Genomic DNA, 20499 nt, shown 5'->3' with positions numbered 1-20499 from the left:
ATGGATATTCGAGTTGAAAAATAATCTGGATCGTGTTTCGGCGTTTAGTGATTTCATTTATTGTTAGATCGATACTTGCATCAAATATACGCAGCCAAAGCACACGAAGGCATCTACTTGTAAATTTAAACGACGTTCTTTGTAGGTTATGTTCACGGATCACACTCGCTGCTCTGTTCACTATTTCGTCGCAAATCGAAGTGATCAGGTGCTCGATCTGCTCCTCCCATACAAATTCTTTCCATTTAGATTGTGGAAATCCCGAAGGAACATAACGTGTAATAGCGTTTACTTCAAAACTCGGACGAATCATTTTTCGCGCGTCTCGTTCGTTTCATTTGAAATTATCAGCAAACTCTTTCGAAACAAAACTATTATTTAGACAAATTCACTCGGATTGTTAGTGTTCCGTGTTTACCTACCTAGGACCTAGAGAATGTCTCTATGGAGAAATTTTTTCTGATCGCAGCGTTTCTTTATTTATTTACTTAATTTATTGTCATAATGTGTTTCTTCTGTTGCGTATACTTTACAATGATGCGCGCAAGAAACGGATCTAGTTACTTCGTTGGTACATGAAGCATTTGTACACGGTTACAAAATCTCTAGACGGGCGCGTGATTGCGCTTTCACAAATAAATACCATAGGACAGAGATTTGTTTTAACTGGGTGAGTGTACGCGTATACCGCGTTACAGTACACTACCGATGTACTAAACTACAAAAAATTACAAAAAAATCAGAAGATCTAATGCGACACGTGAAAACGGTAACGTTCGCGTTTTGCGTGACGCAGTTCGATGTCAGCCTCAAAGTACAACGTTTGAACTTTTTTCGAATGTGGATTCGCAGAAATTGATCGTCTCGATGAAAACGATTACTCTTCGTACGATCGCATAGCTCGACGAAAGGCCATATTATTAAGCTTGGAGGAATTTCTGTTACCTCATGAAAGAAAATAATTCAACGTAAACGACGATACGAGGTAGATTTCGTAATACATCTACGAGTATTTCCTCTCGACAGATTGGAACGCTAATTACATACGATTACACGGCGAACGTAGCGGCAAACAGTCGGTACATATATATATATATATTTCTTTTTTTTTTCTTTCGATAATAAACGACCGGTCAACGGAATGATCGTTACAATTAATATCCGCAGCATCTCTGATATGTCGCGTTCGAACATCCGTGAATAACATACGACGATAATACTGATCTCGACTGGTTCCCGCGTAGACCGTTTTTCTCCCTTGCTCGTTCAACGGTACCCGCCCGCATCGCAATCGCAGAGGGTCGTTATTCGGAGGGTTAAGAAGGAATGGAAAGAGAAACAAGATGACAGACTCTGATCGTCCGTGTGACAAGCAGTAGCCCGTTCAGGCCACAACGCTGGTTATAACGCCACCAGCTACGGGCAGCCCGGTCGACCCCATCAAGGCCAGATCTATCTCCCTCGCAGCATGTCTGCCCTCTGTGATTGCCCAAACAACCAACGATTGTCCACGTCGGCAATCTGTGTAGGATTCGTAACGTGAAGTTCACATTAGCATTTCCTAACCGAGTGAATTGTCAGCTATTCTCACGAGAAAAAACGGATGAAGCTTACCTCCAGCTGCGTACGTTCCAGGGGAATTTGTTTCGTATTTACCAATCGGTGTTTTATAATTCCCCCTTTCGTCCATAGACGTTTCTAGTTCCGTCGCGACGTACTTTTCAGGGCCCAAAAATCCCATTGCAAGTAACACTAAATCGCATTTATATACCTAGAAAGGAGACCCGATTAAAAAAGAGAACGAACATGAGAAGAAGATGGAAGATTATCGAACTCTCGAGTCAAGAGTCGAATAAATTCGACATAGCGATTTTTACCTTTTCCGTGCCAGCAACCTCTTCCATCTTCCAACGGCCGTTTTCCATTGTCCACGAAACTGAGACTGTCTTGATACCACTCACGTGGCCATTTCCATCGTCTAGGAATTCCTGTTGGAAATGTGCGAAACGTATTTTTTACACACAACGCGATTTCCGTTCGTGGCGAATTTGCATCGTGATCGAGAAATTTCTTTGTTACTCTTACTTCTGTACTTACTTTACTTAAAGTACTGAATTGACGCGGATCCCGTCCGAACTTGAGTGAAACCTCTTCATGGCCATAATCTACCTTGAACACACGAGGAAACTGGGGCCACGGATTATCTGACGCTCTCTTACTCGGTGGTTCCGGTAAAATTTCAAAGGTTGTGATCGTTTTGGCACCCTACGAGAGAGACAAGTTAATCGATCATTTTGTTATATTTTCGAGGGTTACAAAATATGACAAAAATCATACCTGTCGCAATGACGTGGCTATACAGTCGCAACCGGTGTCACCGCCACCTATTATGATAACGTCTTTCTCTTTAGCCATTAGACGCATATCAAGCGGTGCATCGTTTCCCATTTGTTTTTTCTGCCAGTGCTCCAAGAAGCTCACGGCGAAGTGAATACCGTCGAGTTGTCGACCGGGTATCGGTAAGTCTCTTGGCCACGTCGCGCCGGTGCAGAGCAACAACGCGTCATACTGTTCGCGTAATTCCTGCGATGTGAACAAAAGTATGAACGATATTACAAACGGGTAAATGGACACAATAAAAAAAAAGCGGGAAGATAATATTAGATTGTGATTGAATCGACGGTAAATTTAAATTCGTCTAACCTTGGCGGAAATATCCTTTCCAACATCGATGCCTGTTTTGAAGGTGATCCCCTCCGCGGCTAAAAGGGACACTCTTCTTTGTACTACCTGTTTCGACAACTTCATAGTTGGTATTCCATATTGCAATAGACCACCTATTCGATCGTTCCTCTCGAACACTGTTACCAGATGGCCTGCCTTGTTCAACTGATGGGCTGCGGCTAAGCCAGCCGGACCAGAACCAACCACGGCAACTCGTCGGCCGGATCTCGTTTTAGGTGGATGTGGTACAATCCAGCCTTGCTCGAACGCATGATCAATTATCGCACACTCAATATTCTTTATAGTGACGGGCGGTTCCGATATCCCCAGAACGCAGGCACCTTCGCACGGAGCGGGGCAAACTCTGCCTGTGAATTCTAGTGCCATTTCGATTCGTTAGTTTTTTTTTTTCGATCACCTTGGTAAAACAACCGCGTCGCGGTCAATTAATATTGTCGAAATCGTTCGAACAATATCGAACAGAAGAATAATATACATTTTTCGCACCAACCTGGAAAGTTATTGGTCTGTAGCAACTGATTCAAAGCTTCCTTCCAGTTCGACTGGAAAATAAGATCGTTCCATTTTGGAATAATGTTTCCTAATGGGCAACCGTGACTACTCTGACAGAATGGCACCCCGCATTCCATGCATCTCGCTGCTTGAACTCGTAGCCCTTTGCGAACTCCTGGGAAATTGTAGATTTCGTCCCAGTCGACTAATCGGCTTTCAACGGGTCGATACATCCCCGTGTGTCTCTTATACTTCATAAATCCCCTAAGAATGATATTACAAGAGTCACACACAATGGTACGATCGGATAGGAAATCTACTAAAAAACGATCTCTTGTTTCTTGTCGATCTATTTCAACCCTTTCTCGGTGCACCTACTTTATTTTGTCTAATTTCCGTTGCTCCATGTCAACATCCACGACGGCATCCTCTATATCCTTCACTTGGGTTTTCGACACCTGAGAATTTCCGTTCATAATTGGTTGTGTTTCTTTCTCTTCTTCAAGTTGTTGCTTCAACGCACGTTGATACTCGTAGGGAAATACCTTGGGGAGGAAAGAAAATATTCAATGACAGCTGTTTTGCAACGCTTACCCATATGGTGACCATTGTCGTACGGATTGTTTTCAAAAGCTAGCGTGTGTACCTCACCTTGACAAATCGCGCGGTCGTTTCGGGCCACATTATTAACAGATCCTTCGCGATCAGGGAACCGGTCTTTTCAACAAATTCTTCGAGAAGACCTTTTACGTAATTTATATCTTCTGGCTTAGTCAACGGAACCAACTCCACCATTTCTGGATTGCATTTACTAAAACAGCAGAACTTGAGCGTAGTCGAGATAGGGAAGGATAATCAAATTCATCTAAGTGACCACGAGGATACCTTCTGAAAGATCCATCCTCATCCAGTACGTATGCTATTCCTCCGGACATCCCGGCAGCGAAATTTCTTCCGGTAAGCCCCAGTATGACCGCGCACCCTCCGGTCATATATTCGCATCCGTGATCACCCACACCCTCTACCACAACTGTCGCTCCACTGTTCCGAACACTAAACCTCTCGGCAGCGATTCCCCGAAAATATGCTCTTCCGGAAGTTGCACCGTAAAGGCAAACATTGCCAACGATTACATTTCCCCCGGATGCAAAACTCGATTCCTTTGGTGGATATATGATGATTTCTCCCCCGCAAAGACCCTAAAAAAAGGTTGCAATTACGCTTGCCGTGTGATCGACGGACTTGCCATACATTATTGTTTCGAGAGGAATGAATTGTCTCACCTTTCCAACGTAGTCGTTCGCGTCCCCTTCTAGAGTAACGTGGACACCTTTGGTCATGAAAGCGCAAAAACTCTGTCCCGCAGAACCCTTCATTTTTATGTTTATACTACCCTTGGGAAGACCATCCTCACCGTACAACCTACGACCGAGACACTGATTAATAATACCCAAATTATTCGTGATCGTTGAGGACAACGGGATCTAGTGGAAGTGAAATAGCCTGTTTACTTTGAAATGTGATAGCTTAAAGTTGATGCGAACGCCCGGCTTTCGTTGTTGATGGTCAACTCGATATCGACGTGACTCTGTTTTCCACTCAACACGTCCCTCGCCAAGTGGATCACACGATTGTCCAGTCTGTTTTCCAGCTGAAAGTCTTGCTTCACGGATCCGCCTTTAATGTTGACTCCTGGTCGGAGTTCAAGCGCACTGCGCAGAATATTGTCGAGATTTAGCGTTTTAGCTTTCTCAATTGTGAGATTTTTCCGAACCCTCAAGAGATCTGTACGTCCAATTAGATCTTGAAACTTACGAATTCCCAAGCTGGCCATGTATGAGCGTACCTAGGCACGTACGAACAAGGAATAATTTTCTTATTCTGCTTTATGATTATCGTTGAAGAAATCCTTATATCTTCAATCTCGTACGATTTAATTTAGTTAATACCATACCTCTTCCGCCAAGGCAAAGAAAAAGTTGATAACATGTTCCGGGTTTCCCTCGAATTTCTTTCGGAGCACGGGATCTTGCGTCGCGATACCCACGGGGCATGTGTTCAGATGACATTTCCTCATCATGGTACAACCCATGGAGATCAATGGCGCCGTGCTGAAACCAAACTCGTCCGCGCCCAACAGAGCCGCCACCACGATGTCGAATCCTGTGCGCAACTGTCCATCCGCTTGAACGACAACTCGGGAGCGAAGATTGTTCAAGGTTAAGACCTGATGGGTTTCGGCGACTCCTAATTCCCATGGTAAACCGGCGGATTTTATTCCTGTCCAACTGCTCGCACCAGTTCCACCATCGTGACCGGATATTACGATATGTTCAGCTTTTCCCTATTTTCGTCACAACCAGAAGAAGACAACGAAGATTATACAGAGGTATTCCAAAAAATTGACAAAGAGACGTAACAAAAGTAAAGCAAGAAAATAGTAACCGAGAGAATTCGATGTCGAGGATATCCGACAATGTTACCTTTGCCACGCCTGCTGCGACAACGCCCACTCCTACTTCGGATACCAGCTTGACGGAAATACGAGCCTTAGGATTGGCGCACTTCAAATCATAAATTAGTTCTGCCAGATCCTCGATTGAATAGATATCGTGATGAGGCGGTGGCGAGATTAGTCCCACGCCGGGCACCGAGTGTCTGGTTGCAGCTATTTCAGCGGTCACCTGCGCGCAACAAGTTCGATATACATGAAACCCTTGTCTTAATATGGTCAGTCTCCACGGTATCATTCACTACAACCCATCCTTCTCCCTTACCTTGTAGCCAGGCAGTTCACCACCTTCTCCCGGCTTCGCTCCTTGCGCCATTTTAATTTGGAGATCGTCGGCGTTCGCTAAATAGCTCGAGGTTACACCGAAACGACCGCTGGCGACTTGCTTAATGGCTGATCGTTTATTGAATTTTGGATCTTGATCGAGGTATCTGAAAGCGGCACAGATCCTCTTCCCTTATTTATTTCACGTGCATGTACAGCGAGAGTCAAAAGTGAGTATATACTTTAAAAATATTTGATTAATTAATATTTATTCCTCTCTATTTAGAATCTAATATGTCGCATAGATGCTCTGTTACATTGAGATCTGGTGGCTGTAAAGGAGGACTTACTAAAAGACCCATGAATACACTCGCAGCTGAATTTGATTATAAAATATTTAAACATCCAAATTTGTCCATAGCTCTATGAATAAAAACCATCTGCTGCCTTGCTAACTCAAATCATAACATATCTTCGAATTTTTTGGCTACCTATTCATCCCGAAAACGTTAAGGAAATCATAACCAACTGTATTACTGCCATGATCTTGCAATAGTAGGATACTACAGAAGTATTATACGAATCTCACCTCTGAAAGGTGTATACTTAGTTTGGACTCTCGCTGTATATTTATATTCTGTTGTTTAAAGCTTTCTCTTACCTGTCGGCGTTCTCGCCCCCTTCGCCGGTATTCGATTTGCCACCGATACGATTCATCGCGATCGCCAGTGTTGTATGCGCCTCTATTGAGATACTACCAAAGCTCATTGCACCGGTTGCGAATCGCTTCACGATTTCGGACGCGGGTTCAACTTGTTCAATGGGTATAACGTTTTCCGGCGTTTCCACGAATTCCAACTGACCACGCAGCGTGCAAGCCCTCACCATTTCCATTGTCGTGCTTTTGTATTTTCCATAAGCATTCTGATTCTTCGAACTGACATAATCCTAGAAAAAATCCAACGAAAAGAACGTGGAGTGTGGATTGAAAAACTTAAATCACTTAATTCTATGCGCGCATCCAATCAAAACGTACCTGTAAATTGGCGATGCTGTCCGGGTCATTTATGTGTTTCTCTCCACCGGATCGCCAATGATAAATTCCTGGATTTCGAATGACAAGCAGATCCATTGGATTTTTGCAATATGTAATCTGATGCCTCTCGAACGCTTCTTTCGCCAAAATATCGAAGGTGACCCCACCGATCCGAGACTGTGTACCCTGTGAGAAATTAAACGTAGCTTAGAGAACAGATCGTTATTCGTCGAGTCGAAATCGAACCGGTACGACGAACATTGAACATCATCGAAAATATTTATAATCACGAACCATTTTTCATTAATTGGATCCAATTTCTAATCATATGTACCCTTTTATCGTATTTTCCATCGATCACTACGGGTTCAACGGAACATAAATGATATTTCTTTTGAAGCTGGATCAACCTACCTTGAAACATTTCTCTATCACCTCGTCGGACAGACCGACAGCTTCGAAGATTTGAGCTCCTTTGTACGACTGTAACGTGGAGATTCCCATTTTGGCCATTACCTTCGCTATGCCTCTCTCCATCGCTTCCGCGTAGTTCTACAAATGAAATTTTAAAAGAAGATCAAACAAAGTCCAACGCAAACAACGACCATCTGTTGGCTGGGTGTCTATGAATACACCGAGAATGGAAACACTCTGGGTGCTTACCGCGCTTAAAGCATTGTCGGTTAACGACGAGTCAAGTACACCGTCCGCTCGAAGATTTCTCGCCATTTCGAATACAACGTATGGACAGATCGCGTCCGCTCCGTAACCGAGCAGCAAACAAACGTGGTGCACTTCCCTCGCCTCGCCGGTCTCGAGGATCAGGCCAACCTTCATGCGCTGTCGTTCTTCGATTAAATGGTGATGCACCGCACCTAGAGCCAGAAGGCTGCTCACAGGCACTCTGCGAATACATCCCACGATGCCAATCAAAATCAACATATACATATGTATATATACAGGGTGAACCACGAAATATGATCAGCTCAAATTATTTTACTGCCAGCTATACAACAGAGAATTGTAGATGCATGCTTAACCATTAGTATAGACGTCATAAATACATTTGAGTTCATAAATAAAGTCATTTTACGTAGTTTAGAACGCTCTATTAGATGGTACGTAAAACAACATGTCTTTCTATTTAAAAAAACGAAGTTGACCTTCATATGACCTCTACGCGTTCACCTATCAAGAAATTATCTACATCAAATTATGTGCGCCTTGATACCATTTAAGTTTGCTCCAACATATTTATGTCTATCGCCAGTAAACAGCCAAGATATTTAGGCGAGGTGTCTGTCCAGTTTTAGGTGCCTCACCCTGTATATTTGAAATTGCTCAGGGTACACGTGTACACACCAAACCCTGAATTCTCGCTCACCTGTCCGGCCCTCCCTGTCGATCGGACAGAATGAGAAACTGATAGCCTTCTTTCGCGGCCAGATCTGCTTCCCGGCTGATACGGTCCAAAGTGCCGAGCAAGGCGTACGGGCCGTCTTCCACGGGGTATGTGGTGTCGATCGTTCGGCTTTTCCATCCGCGAAACTTGGTTCGCTTGATTACCTCTAAGTCTGCCAAAGACAGTATCGGTTGCGGCAAAAATAACCTGTGAACTTGCCGTTCGTTCGGTTCCAAGATGTTGCTCTCGGGGCCGATCGGACAGAGCATGGACATAACGATTTTCTCTCGGAACGGATCGATGGGAGGATTCGTAACCTGAAGAGATGATTTTTTATATGATAATGATAAAATCGACGACGTTGAAACGAACAACATGAAGCCGTGAAACGAGTAAGAGGCGATTATACCTGGGCGAACAGTTGCTTGAAATACTCGTAAATGAGCGGTTGAAACTGCGAAAGACAAGCGAGCGGCGCATCATTACCCATCGAGCCCAATGCTTCTTTCCTGAACAATAATGTCAACATGGTTGCTTAACATGTGCGGCGAAATCCGCGACAAGAGTACAAGAGATCTCTTGGTCGACGAAGAAAATTCCGCGATAAGAGAAAAAAACTACATACTTGGATTGCATCATCGGTAGCAGTAGCATGTTAATTGTTTCTAGCGTATATCCATACAGGGAGAGCCTCTTGTCGCCTCCCCACACACGATTCACAGCGGATATCGGATTCGCGTCGTTCGTGGCGTTGTTTATTCCGATCGATTGCTCCAATGCCGCTTTTTCTTTTGCGAGGTTCGCATCGACCACGTCAGCCGCCCGTAATTCCTCCATTGTGATCTGTCCGCGAACGGAAACAAAAAGTTCACCGATATAAATATATAATGCTGCTCCATGGAGAACGTTTGTTCGAACAATCGTAAACAACCATCTATACCAGCGGTTCCCAACCTGGGGTACACGAAAAACACAAATTGAATAACACAGAAGTATGCACAAAATTATACAATCCCTTTTCTAATATCATGGGGTACAATTTAAGGAAATTGGCTGCCAAGTGGTACGTAAGTGGAAAGACGTTGAGAACCGCTGATCTATACGAAGAAGAACGCTACGTATGCAATGAATGTGAACGAAGAAAGTGATGAATACGGAACTTACCATCTACATGCCATTAACGTGGCACAATTCGCCGTGTGTAAGGAGGTTTGCAGTAAAAAAGAACACAAAGAATATCCTTTTGTATTAGAGTGATCGGAACAGATTGTGAACAAGGGGGTTGGGAAGGTTAGAGACCGATTAAAGGGAACGTCACAGCCTTCAATATGGGTTCGTCTGAATCGAGGAAATATTTTTAATCGCACAACAAAACGAAAACAACATATGTTGGGGTATACCTGCTCTTTTAGCCACTTCGAATGGGGTCTGTTTCTAGCGATATGCAGCTTCAGTTCGACGTCTTGTATGATCCTTTTCTCGTGCGTGTCTACCAACAGCATACGGCCGGGCTTCAAGCGGCTCTGTAAATAAAACGAGATGCAAATAAATTCATCGTTGAACAGCATGTACCACACGAATTCAATGGTCACAACGACGGCACTCGATGACGACCCTACGGACTATACAAACCTACTTCCTAAATGACAAATTATACATCACAATATGACATGTTTAAAAAATAAATAAAATACAATATGATCCTCTAATTGCGAAAATACTAAAGCGATAATGTAGAACGAGTCATGACGGACCGGGGACGTAGCTAAATTGAACAGTGAGGAGAATCCGTCCGTTATTTACCGACAGTATACTTCTCCCCTGTAAGATTAATTCGACAAGCAGGTGAAACGTGGACAGATATACGCGCGAGACCGATTTTTCATGGGTAGATCTTGCTGTTGATTTATTCACGAACGATCAACTGTCCTCTGGATCGTACAATTGCGTCATTGTACGCGCCGAATCGGTCGCGCGCGCGAACTTCTTAAAAAGGTAAGAAGGGTGGTATGAAAGCAAGGGGGGAGGGGGATGAAAGAGGAAAGGATCGTGAACAACAAAGAGGTGTGCGTGACCGTAGTGTTAGAGGCGGTTAAACAGATCATAAGATAAGCAAAAAATTGTCGTTTTTCTGGTATCGGTTATCTAAAAACAGACGAGCCCCGCTTCCTTCGATTACGCGTTCCCCGCGACTCGATCCAAAATCGATCCGCAAGTTAAGAAACGTTCCCTCCTTGCATGGTCTTCCCCCTAAAGCTGAAATATGTTGTATGTCGTACAGAATAGAGAAGGAACATGTATAAGAGAGCGCGTGGATGTGAACGCTCGCCAAGTAAAATTCGACTGGAGAACTTCTCCGGAATGTAGGCCTGTCCAGTGTGACACGTGTTTTACTTCCTCGTTTTACCTTCAGGATTACATTGCTGGGCGGAGTATCATAGACGCCCACTTCGGACGCCATCACCATCATGTTATCCTTAGTGACGTAGAAGCGCGACGGGCGCAGGCCGTTTCTGCCAAACAAAAATTCAAAAAAGTCTTTTGTATTACCACCTCAGTGTCGCGTGTTACTATCGACTGTGACTATATTCTTGTTCGTTTTCTCGCATTGCCTTCCTGTTAGCACTCGTTTATATGTTATGTATACATGTATGATCAATATATGTATACATATTACGCAATATATGTATAAACACGCGTCTATCTATCCTATTTATCCCTTCCCAATGATATCTTCTACTTTTCTCCAGTTTCGTCGTCGAGACTTAAAGGCATCTCGCTATTAAATTATCGCGCGCGTTAATTTCGATGCGAATATATATATATATGTACATATATACATATGTATATAGCGTTGGTGGCGCATCCTTCAGCTCCCTGTACCACTGGTGAGCTTAACATAGCAATTTCACGATTTCATTTCGATAAAGCTCCAGCAGAAAACACCGATCAAGGAGTTCTGCGTGCTCGAGCCGAGTGAAGCAAATACGCAGAAGGCGGATGTCTCTTTGAACCGTATCGTGGTGAAAAAAAACGTTAGTTTCTACCTGTCGAGAATAGCTCCGACGTAACGTCCGTCGGTGAAGGTCAAGAGGGCAGGTCCATCCCAAGGTTCCATCGCGCAAGCAGCCCAATGATAAAAGTCCCGTTTCTCGGTCGCCATCGTCAGATCGTTCTGCCAAGCTTCCGGGACCATTGTCATCACAGCCTGAAGACGATATTATCTCACGGTTAGCTCGATCCTTGGATACCGCAAATATGTACGTGTACGTAACGCGTCTGTTTCATACCTCCGGCAACGATCGTTGCCCAACCATCACCAGGAATTCCAGAACGCAATCAGCAGCTCCGGAATCCGACAAATTCGGTTCCACCACAGGATACAGCTGTTTCAATTGCTCACCGTACAACTTACTACTCATCACTCCTTCTCGGGCCTTCATGAAGTTTACGTTTCCCCTTAACGTGTTGATTTCACCGTTGTGCGCCAACAATCTATGGGAAACGCGAAACAAGCGTTACTTCTTCGTTCGTTCGATCGATGGCAACCGGTAGGATATATGAACACAAGTTTCATTGGTGTAATCGCTTACCGAAGAGGATGGGCCCTTTCCCAACTAGGAAACGTGTTCGTGGAGAACCTTGTGTGAACCAATGCTAAATACGTCTCGAATTTCGGGGACTGAAATGGAAACAAATAAATCAATATTTCACGAATACCATTGCAACCATAGTTCACGTATAATGTCTCTTTATATTCACCATCAAATCCAAAAAATAAAGCCACAGTTGATCGGCCGTCAGTTGGCCTTTGTATACAATCGTTCGTATAGAGAGTGAGCATATGTAATATCTAATTCCCGGTCGTGGTATGGAATGAGAGGATCTTTTTCTCAGAATGAAAACCTGTAATTCAGAGGAACACCTGGTTATATCTATGTCTCTTGGAGAATCAACCGAACTTTGCAAATGCTACAGTATTTATTTCTGAGCGATTTCTTACTTAAAAGCATCGTCGTTAATGACACAACAACCTCTGCCATACTCGTGACAAAAAACTGAAATTTATTATTTTACAATTGTTTTTTTTACCTGACGTTCCAGGGTACTATCATCCTGATCACCGGTAACAAAAACTTGGCGCATATACGGCTCGCATTTTCGGGCCACTTGACCAATCCGTGAGTTATCGGTTGGAACGTCACGCCAAGAAATTACCTGGAGAACGAAGCATTCGATGAGTAATATACGCACGTACGAACACAAACGGGATAAAGTACAGAAACTTGAATATTTTCATACCCTTAAACCGCATTCTTCGGTTAACTTTTCAAAAGCTGCCTCCGTTTCTTCGTGGGTATTTTTGTCCAGAAACAGTATACCAGTGGCATAACGGCCGAACGGGGGTAACTCGACATTTTCCTTTTCACTGGAAGAAACAAACAGATTCTTATTCAAAGGGTACAGTCGCGAATAACATGTTATTTTTGGTATTGGTTTATCCACCGTAAACGTCGAAAGTAACGGACGTTTCTGTGTGCAACAGCACATAAATGATAGTCGGAATCGTTTATCGGCGCAGAGATCTTGAATTGGTGGAATATTATCGCGGTAAGTGGAAACAACCATGTAGTTCTCAGTTCTCTTCCTTATCGATGAGATTGATATCCGGTATGGAATATACATATGTATAATATGTACATCTCGTGTCAAGTAATCTCTTCCGTATACTCTCCATTTTTGCTTGTCGGCCAACAATATTGTTCAGAAAATGAAAAGTATTAGAGTTATTACGAATAAGAACCCCACTGATATACGTTAAACGAGCAAAGTTGGCCGTGAACGTGACAGCAAATACAAGATGGACACAAGAAAACGAGACACGAGACGCATATCCGACAAGAATGAATAAATTATTGAAAATGGAAAACGAACAGAACAGAGTGTACATAATGGTCTTGTCGGGGCGGATATTGTTCAGTAACGATGCGGAACGATGGACGAACACACAGTAATTGGATAAGAATGTAAACACGTAATAATCCCCTTCGATGTATAGATGTAACGCGGTGATAACCTACAAATTACGCTGCCGTGAACTCGCGACGGACGATGATGAAACTGAACCGTGGACTGCTGGTGATGGCGGTATGCACGTCAGACAGCGATAAACCGATAAAAAAAAAAAAAAAAAGGATCGGGGACCATGAATCCAAGTTATCTCTCTTACCGAACTTCATCGGCGTAATACTCGTGCGGAATTGCGCAAAGTACACCGGCACCGTCTCCGGTGTCGTTATCGCAGGCACACGCACCGCGATGGTTCATGCGCGCTGATAGAATCTCCGCATCGCGGACGATCTGCAAACACATTGCAAAGGATTGCTCCAATTAGATTGTGGTACCTTAAACAAAATGGTGAACGACGCCGCGACAGAACAAGAGAAAAAAAATGTAAAACTTGACCCAACGAACAACAACCGTTCTTTTACTTGGCATTATCGGGAATTTCTCTTTTGTCTTTGCAGACACCATGACAAGAAAGTGTACTCGAAAAAAACAGTTACCTTGTGCGATTTCTTTCCATCTATAGCCACGATGAATCCAACACCGCAAGCATCTTTCTCGAGGGATGGGTCGTACAAAGCTTGTTTCGGAGGGTAGGACCAAGGCTCAGCTCCGTTCATACTTTCAATCTGAAAACCGATGTTCGAGTCGAGCCGGGCTGACCGGGCCGACTTCCTAATCAGTAGTCCCGTTCCGTTTCCACCAGACACAACAACCGTGGCGCTGTTCGGAGCAACACACAAAACAGCAATACGCAGCAAATCGTTCTCAACGGTCGAGATAATATGCTTTATAGATCGCCGCGGCGAGCAGGGGACGATTGATCGACTGAACGCCGGTATATATATGTATATATGCATATAGATATATCGTTGATCATTACGTAAAGTTGTACGCATACTTGGAACGCTTAATGCAATAGATAAACCATATCCACGGAGAGGGAGACCGCAAAGAAGCTAATTGGGAAGGGGGGGGGGCTCAAATTAAAACGTCACGTAGCGTAGGTTACATATCACGCTCTAAGCACGATTTCACATAGAGATTTCACGTTTTTCAAAGCAACGGCCTTCGGAAACAAACTGTGACAAGAAACTGAATACTGCGTAGAAAATTTGAGGGAACTGCAGATTTCCTGTAATCAATTATATACTTTATTGTTTGCCTTAACCTATCACTCTCTCTCTCTCTCTCTCTCTCTATGCTTAGTGCGTGCTGCGAAATACGATGCACCGCGAATACGATCCGGAAAACAATCGATATAGTTGACATCGGAGGTCACCTTTGTGATCGAATTTCAAGTAATCTGTAGCCCCACTCGTGTGTACATTACATGCTTTACAAAAGAAAACGCGAAGGATTGCATTTAGATATTGCGCGTTTCGAGCACTGTTGAAAAATCTCCGTCGAATTGGTCGACCGCAGTCAAGTATACATGCATACTTAGCGATCGAATGAGATTCTTCGTCATATGTATTGTATTAAGCCCCTTATATTCTTTGAATCGCTTCTCATTCCACGATTATAAAAACTATGTATGATCTACCCATTTATTCTGTATTACCTTCACATGTGTACTTCTTTCACCCTCTCCATTATGAAACCGTCGTAACACAGACGACTAGTAAGATAGTTAAAGGACTTAACACAAAAACCGAGGACGAAACGTCTGCGAACATACTCAAATAAAAGGAGATTCAGAAAGCTTTTACTTCATGAAAACTGTAGGACTAGAAACGAAAAACACAGCCACCATTACTTTTATTCGAACGTTTCGAATTTTACAGATAAGATATCTCAGCGCCATCTATACCTTCACAGTTAAACTATCGTTCGCACACTACGTCTAGCAAATCTCGTTACAAACAGTGGTGTGCTATAGATTCTTATTCTTAATGAATAAACGAATTTCTCTTTTGCCGATACAAGTAACGTGTCGTGTCTTTCCACGTCGTTCTTTACAGATATATTTCCGTCTTTGGTTTGAGACCGGTTTTCTAAAGGAAAAAAAGCTCGATCCAACAAGATCGATAGAACGTGTGAAGAATCGAAAATCTTTTATGAAGACGTCGATTTTTTGTTTTTAGGAAGATGGCTGTCAGTTTTCTCTTAGAATAGGCTCACAATGCAGCACGTTTTGCGTGATGGCGCGCCGTCTCGACAGGAAATATGACTGTCACGGTATGATAATCGAGCGTGCTTACCCCAGAAATGCTTGAAGCGCAACGACGTACGGTCTATTTTCGTTTGAATGGTGTTTGTTCGATTGTAAGTTAACTCCTTTGGAAAGACAGCTCTTGCCCGCAATCTCAAACGTTGTCTGACTTCCTAACCCTTTGGCTACGAAGGCTCTTCCGGCATGCAATCGTCGTTTCTTCTCGTTCGCGTATCGTTTTCTCGTCCTTACCCCTCCTTACCCTACCCTTTCTGTCCTTCCTCATCCCTTCCCCTTCTGCCGTTTTCATACTCCCTGCATGCACACTGTTGCACGCAGTTCAATTTTTTTTTCACGTTTCGCATCGCGTTTGTCCCCCCACTGGTTAACTTGACTGTGGCTCTACGCACATCCATGTCCCCTCGTCGTGTCTCGTTGCGGCAGCGGCATGTCGTATCGCTTCTCCCGTTCCGACTGTGCTCAACTTCTCGCCTTAATTTGTTCAGTTAGCTACGCATCACCGGAGGAATGAGTTTTAACTCCGTACGAATGCCCTGCCCCCACGGCGTTTCATGGTACCTATCCGGATGATGCGTTAGATTCCCCTCTGTCTCTTTGACCTGCCATCTATCCCTTCAACCCGTTTCTATCAATCACACCACGCTATTTCATCTCCCAATGCTTTGCTCGATTCAAATTCGTAAAGAAAAAAAAGTGGATCCAACAGAATAACAAACCGCGAGTCATACGCCACTAATCGATGGAAAACCGTTTCATTACTTTCTGTTTTGACGGGTTCAGACCGTTTTGAATCGACTACGTTGTGTCGCTGTGCTTATCTACGAGTATAATTTCGTTTCGATGATAAACTGTATGCGACGAAATACGAAATCAGATCGAAGATTACGCAATACCTACCCAAGAGCATAACCAGTTATTGCACCAAGTAAAATTTATAATTCATCCGCCGTGCAAAAAAAAAAAGAAAAGTAAAAAAAATATCGAAACCAGAAACGATAAATATAAAACAAGTTGAACGTTTACTAGACACTCTTGTTTCGGACTTTCGAACGATTGATATATACATAATTTACATATCCACTGAATCGTGACAGACCAATTATCATTTTATATCTAGCGACCGAGAATCTAGTTTTCCGCGGAAACGATTTATCTGTGGTTGCAGTTATGCGATAAGAGTAATTAGCAAATGCATACTGATACGCGTCGCGTCGAATTACGTGACTCGATGTAACCATTACGAACGAATTTGGTGACTTTTTTTTTAGGAGAATGAAATTTTACATTGCACAAATCCAGAACCACCTACACAAAGGTTTTTCGATCACTGGATGCCTATAGTGCGACGAATCATGGACCGAACATTCTTTTCTCGATCTTAGGATACGAGTGATTCGACACAATAACATATAGTTTTATTTTCTTAATGTACAAAATAATAATATTAATAATAATAATGGTACACTGATTTTGCTTCGTGAGATTTGGTCAAGTGAAGCCACACTGTTCGATGCTCAAAAAGAAACACTGGTATGCTGAAAACAGCAGATTTCAAGGACCGATCGATTCTTATAGGACATAGGACATATTTTCCGTCTGCTCGGCAACTCGCCTTCGTACATAGGCTTCGCTGGCGACAATATTTGGTTCGATGCCAAAGCGCCAATAGGACCTGGAAAACACTCGGTTTCCCTTAAAATACATTTCTATTTCGGCAACACGAAAGTCATTGATAACGATGCCGCGCCGGGGGAATGCGTTAATATACCGTCTAGTCGATTCCTCCGTATCAGACATTTCCGATGTCCCCCCCCCGCCTGACATGGAATTTGAATGCAGTTCTGCTGAGAAACGCAGAGACCAAGAATACCCGTTGCGTTTACATACCATTGAGAATAATGCATAAATCTTTCTTACGACTATGAAAAGAAGCACACACTTGTGTTCTCCTTCTGAAACGTGGAGCCTCTATACCATGCAACGTTCACGTTTATCACTAAAAACATTTAGTTACCCGTTTGTAAAATATAAACAACTTTATTCGTTTAAAGATTTTCAATCGCCATACGACCTTTGACAATGTAATTATCTCGGAACACTTAAAGAATATTAATTTTAACGATAAAGATCCGATAACGGGAGACGGGAATTCCGGTGGAAAGTGTATAATCCTCAAGATACACATCGGTGTAATAGAGAACTGATTGAATGATTATACCGCTCGTGTTCGCCTATTCGTTCCCAAAATTTGATCGATGCACGAAACATGAATGGACCTTACATTCCTACTAATTGAGGCAGAGTCTCGGCTAGAGCAGGATTTATGAGTGTTGGAATTTAATGATTTCTGTTAAATTAACAACACGAAGTCACGGTAAAATTGGGACCATGCCTTATGCATTTGCAATGCACAAAAAAGATGGTTGCTTAACAAACGAGCCATGTGAACGTATCGATCGCATAGGTTGGTTGAATGCGAGAGAGAGAGAGAGAGAGAGAGAGAGAGAGAGAGAGAGAGAGAGGAGGAACACACACGAAGAGTCAAGTAAAATTCATCGTAACTCCAAATTACAGAAGATCAAGCTACCCACGTAGATGCCACGTATACAGTGGTCGCATATAACATTTGCAAAACTATTCGGTACAAATGAAATCTGTACGTTCCTTTGCTTGTTCGTAGACACACGCGTTCAGAATATACCTATGGTTACTTTCCTTGCACGTCTCTTCGACGACGACGACGACGGACCAATACAAATTGACTTAAGAAACTCTTTATCTATCGTGAAAATAGAATTCCGAAGCAACCCAAACGTTGCCTTCTGTTGTAGCATCTACGAGTTAAATATTTTCGAGAAAATTCAAACTGGCTGAAGTTCAATTCGTATTGAATGTGAAATTCTTTGAGTAAGACCACCATAAAATCAAACATCTCGATTCAAATGAGAGAAATCCACTTACCTGTCTTTCTGTGTGGTATATTGGTGATGGAAATCGCACGTGAACTTTTTTCTTCCGTTTTCGTTTGGTCGATTATTCTTTTACTTTCTTTCGTGAAATGTTGTGTGTAGACACACGCGTTTCGGCCGATTCCTCCTTTACCTGAATCGATTCTTCTGAAACGGTACCGTGAACTTGTTCAAAGTGAATTCGGACTAACAGAGTTCGGCACTGTAATAAGTAAGAAGTTCGAAGAAGACTGTGGAGCCGATTGCGATCCAGTCGACTCAACTGCTGCGACTTAACTAAATTTGGATCAAGACAGCAGATTCTACCTCACGAATCGAGGGAACACCGCGAACACTAAGAAATTCTTCGTGCTGACTGACGCGACGATGCCGCCTCCCTCGGCAAATTTCCAGTCAATGTCAGCTAAACCGTAACGCGCGTCTGCGCTCTCTATTGAACGCGAACCGCTTCCAGCTATCGCGACAAACGTCAGTATATAGGTATATACATATACCGAAAAAACATTGTTTCATTGGCAACATGTTCTTGGGGGGAGGGCACCAATCGATCTCTTGAACATGCTTCAGTTTCCAGCGAGCAATTGTCGCGAAGCTACAGGAGGTAGCCTTAGAACTTCGAATAAGTACTTTACTAGAGACAAATTAAATTTATTCGTACGCTATATTTTCCACAAATTTTCGTAGCTTATCAACTACGCCGGGAATACTTTTTTTTCTTCTCTAAGTTAATAACAGAAATTATATTTTCCATTCTGAAGTTTCAATTTTGCCTAGCATTATTTTTTTTTCACGATTACTATTAGAATTACAAGTGACTTGTTTTTCATATCTCTTATTCACATCCTATTTTCGTTTACAATAATCAGAAAATATACGATCTCTAAACGCATTATCAGTAACGTATAGAATAAATTGCAACGATACCTGCGAAGGATTTACAATCGTAGAGTACTCGTTTCATTTTTCTTTCTTTTATAAGTCATCAACGAATTGATTTCGCCTCGACGAAACGTGAAAATACACATTAGCAAAAAATATAGTGCAGATATATTATACGTTTGCTATACACAACAAGGACAATTTTCTTTACTTTCTACATATATTCTATGTTTGTTTTGTCGTCTTCTCGACGGTTCGACGAAACTATATGCGCGAGTTCTCCAATCCTCCAAATGCTCGTTCTGTTGGCGAAAAACAATTTAACGAACAGGGGTACCGAAAACAATGTCACAGTTGGTCGTTTTCTAGGCTTGAATAATTTTTCCTTAAATCATTCGAAGGAAAAATATTACTTGTCTGGTTACTCGTAGTTAATATTAAAAGGCACAAAATGGAATGTCGCACGACCACCGACAGCGTGAACTGAACCGAAACGATACGAAAATGGAAAAGGTATAGTTATCGAGTAGTTAGGTCTATAAATGCAATAATATATGACCGCACTCAAAGATAGATACGTGCATTTCCTTAGACTGGACGCGCATCATACATATTTTCTCTACTTTAAAGCTGCCGGGTTCGATGAGTCCGTTTAAGCACGTTCTATCGCGTTAAAGCTATATTGCCTTGTGACTCGATAACGAAAAACCTACATGTATGTATGCGTAACGCCAAGAAACTCCGTATCACTTAGGTACGGTAAATGCGGTATCGAATATAAATACGAAGCAACATCGTAAACAACAAGTAGTTTTAAAAGTTAAGTTAATACTACCTATGTACATTCGTAAAATACTCTACTCTCTTTCTATTGTTTGCTGCCATAGATAAAGTGGACGTACACAAAAGTTCTGAGCCTCAGAACGATATTTTCTCGCATGAATTGCATTCGTTGGG

General features: G+C 42.7%; 1 protein-coding gene across 2 annotated transcripts; it reads right to left on the bottom strand.

The window, feature by feature from the left end:
* Positions 1-35: 35 nt before the first annotated feature.
* LOC107186077 (putative glutamate synthase [NADPH]) lies at positions 36-18934 on the bottom strand. Of its 2 annotated transcripts, XM_015573877.1 has the most exons (34): positions 18656-18934; positions 14019-14147; positions 13682-13812; positions 12754-12880; positions 12544-12669; positions 12214-12357; positions 12045-12133; positions 11742-11946; positions 11499-11659; positions 10859-10964; positions 9852-9974; positions 9616-9618; positions 9077-9294; positions 8861-8960; positions 8434-8768; positions 7713-7953; positions 7464-7601; positions 7050-7235; positions 6675-6961; positions 6015-6180; positions 5721-5921; positions 5192-5581; positions 4749-5083; positions 4521-4659; positions 4123-4436; positions 3889-4048; positions 3616-3782; positions 3236-3501; positions 2704-3101; positions 2338-2583; positions 2098-2265; positions 1878-1988; positions 1615-1771; positions 36-1521 (listed from the first exon to the last, which is right to left on the bottom strand). In XM_015573877.1, the coding sequence occupies exons 2-34, from the start codon at positions 14136-14138 to the stop codon at positions 1385-1387; spliced, it is 6195 nt and encodes a 2064-aa protein (XP_015429363.1). In that variant the 5' UTR covers positions 14139-14147; positions 18656-18934; the 3' UTR covers positions 36-1384. The 2 variants fall into 2 exon arrangements, with proteins under 2 accessions (XP_015429363.1, XP_015429364.1); XM_015573878.1 differs by lacking the exon at positions 9616-9618.
* Between the last annotated feature and the right edge of the window lie 1565 nt (positions 18935-20499).

Source organism: Dufourea novaeangliae, unplaced genomic scaffold, assembly GCF_001272555.1.
Source record: "Dufourea novaeangliae isolate 0120121106 unplaced genomic scaffold, ASM127255v1 scaffold75, whole genome shotgun sequence".
NCBI classification, from domain to species: domain Eukaryota; kingdom Metazoa; phylum Arthropoda; class Insecta; order Hymenoptera; family Halictidae; genus Dufourea; species Dufourea novaeangliae.
Note: the sequence above shows the minus strand (reverse complement) of the source record. Positions and strands in the feature narration are given on the sequence as shown.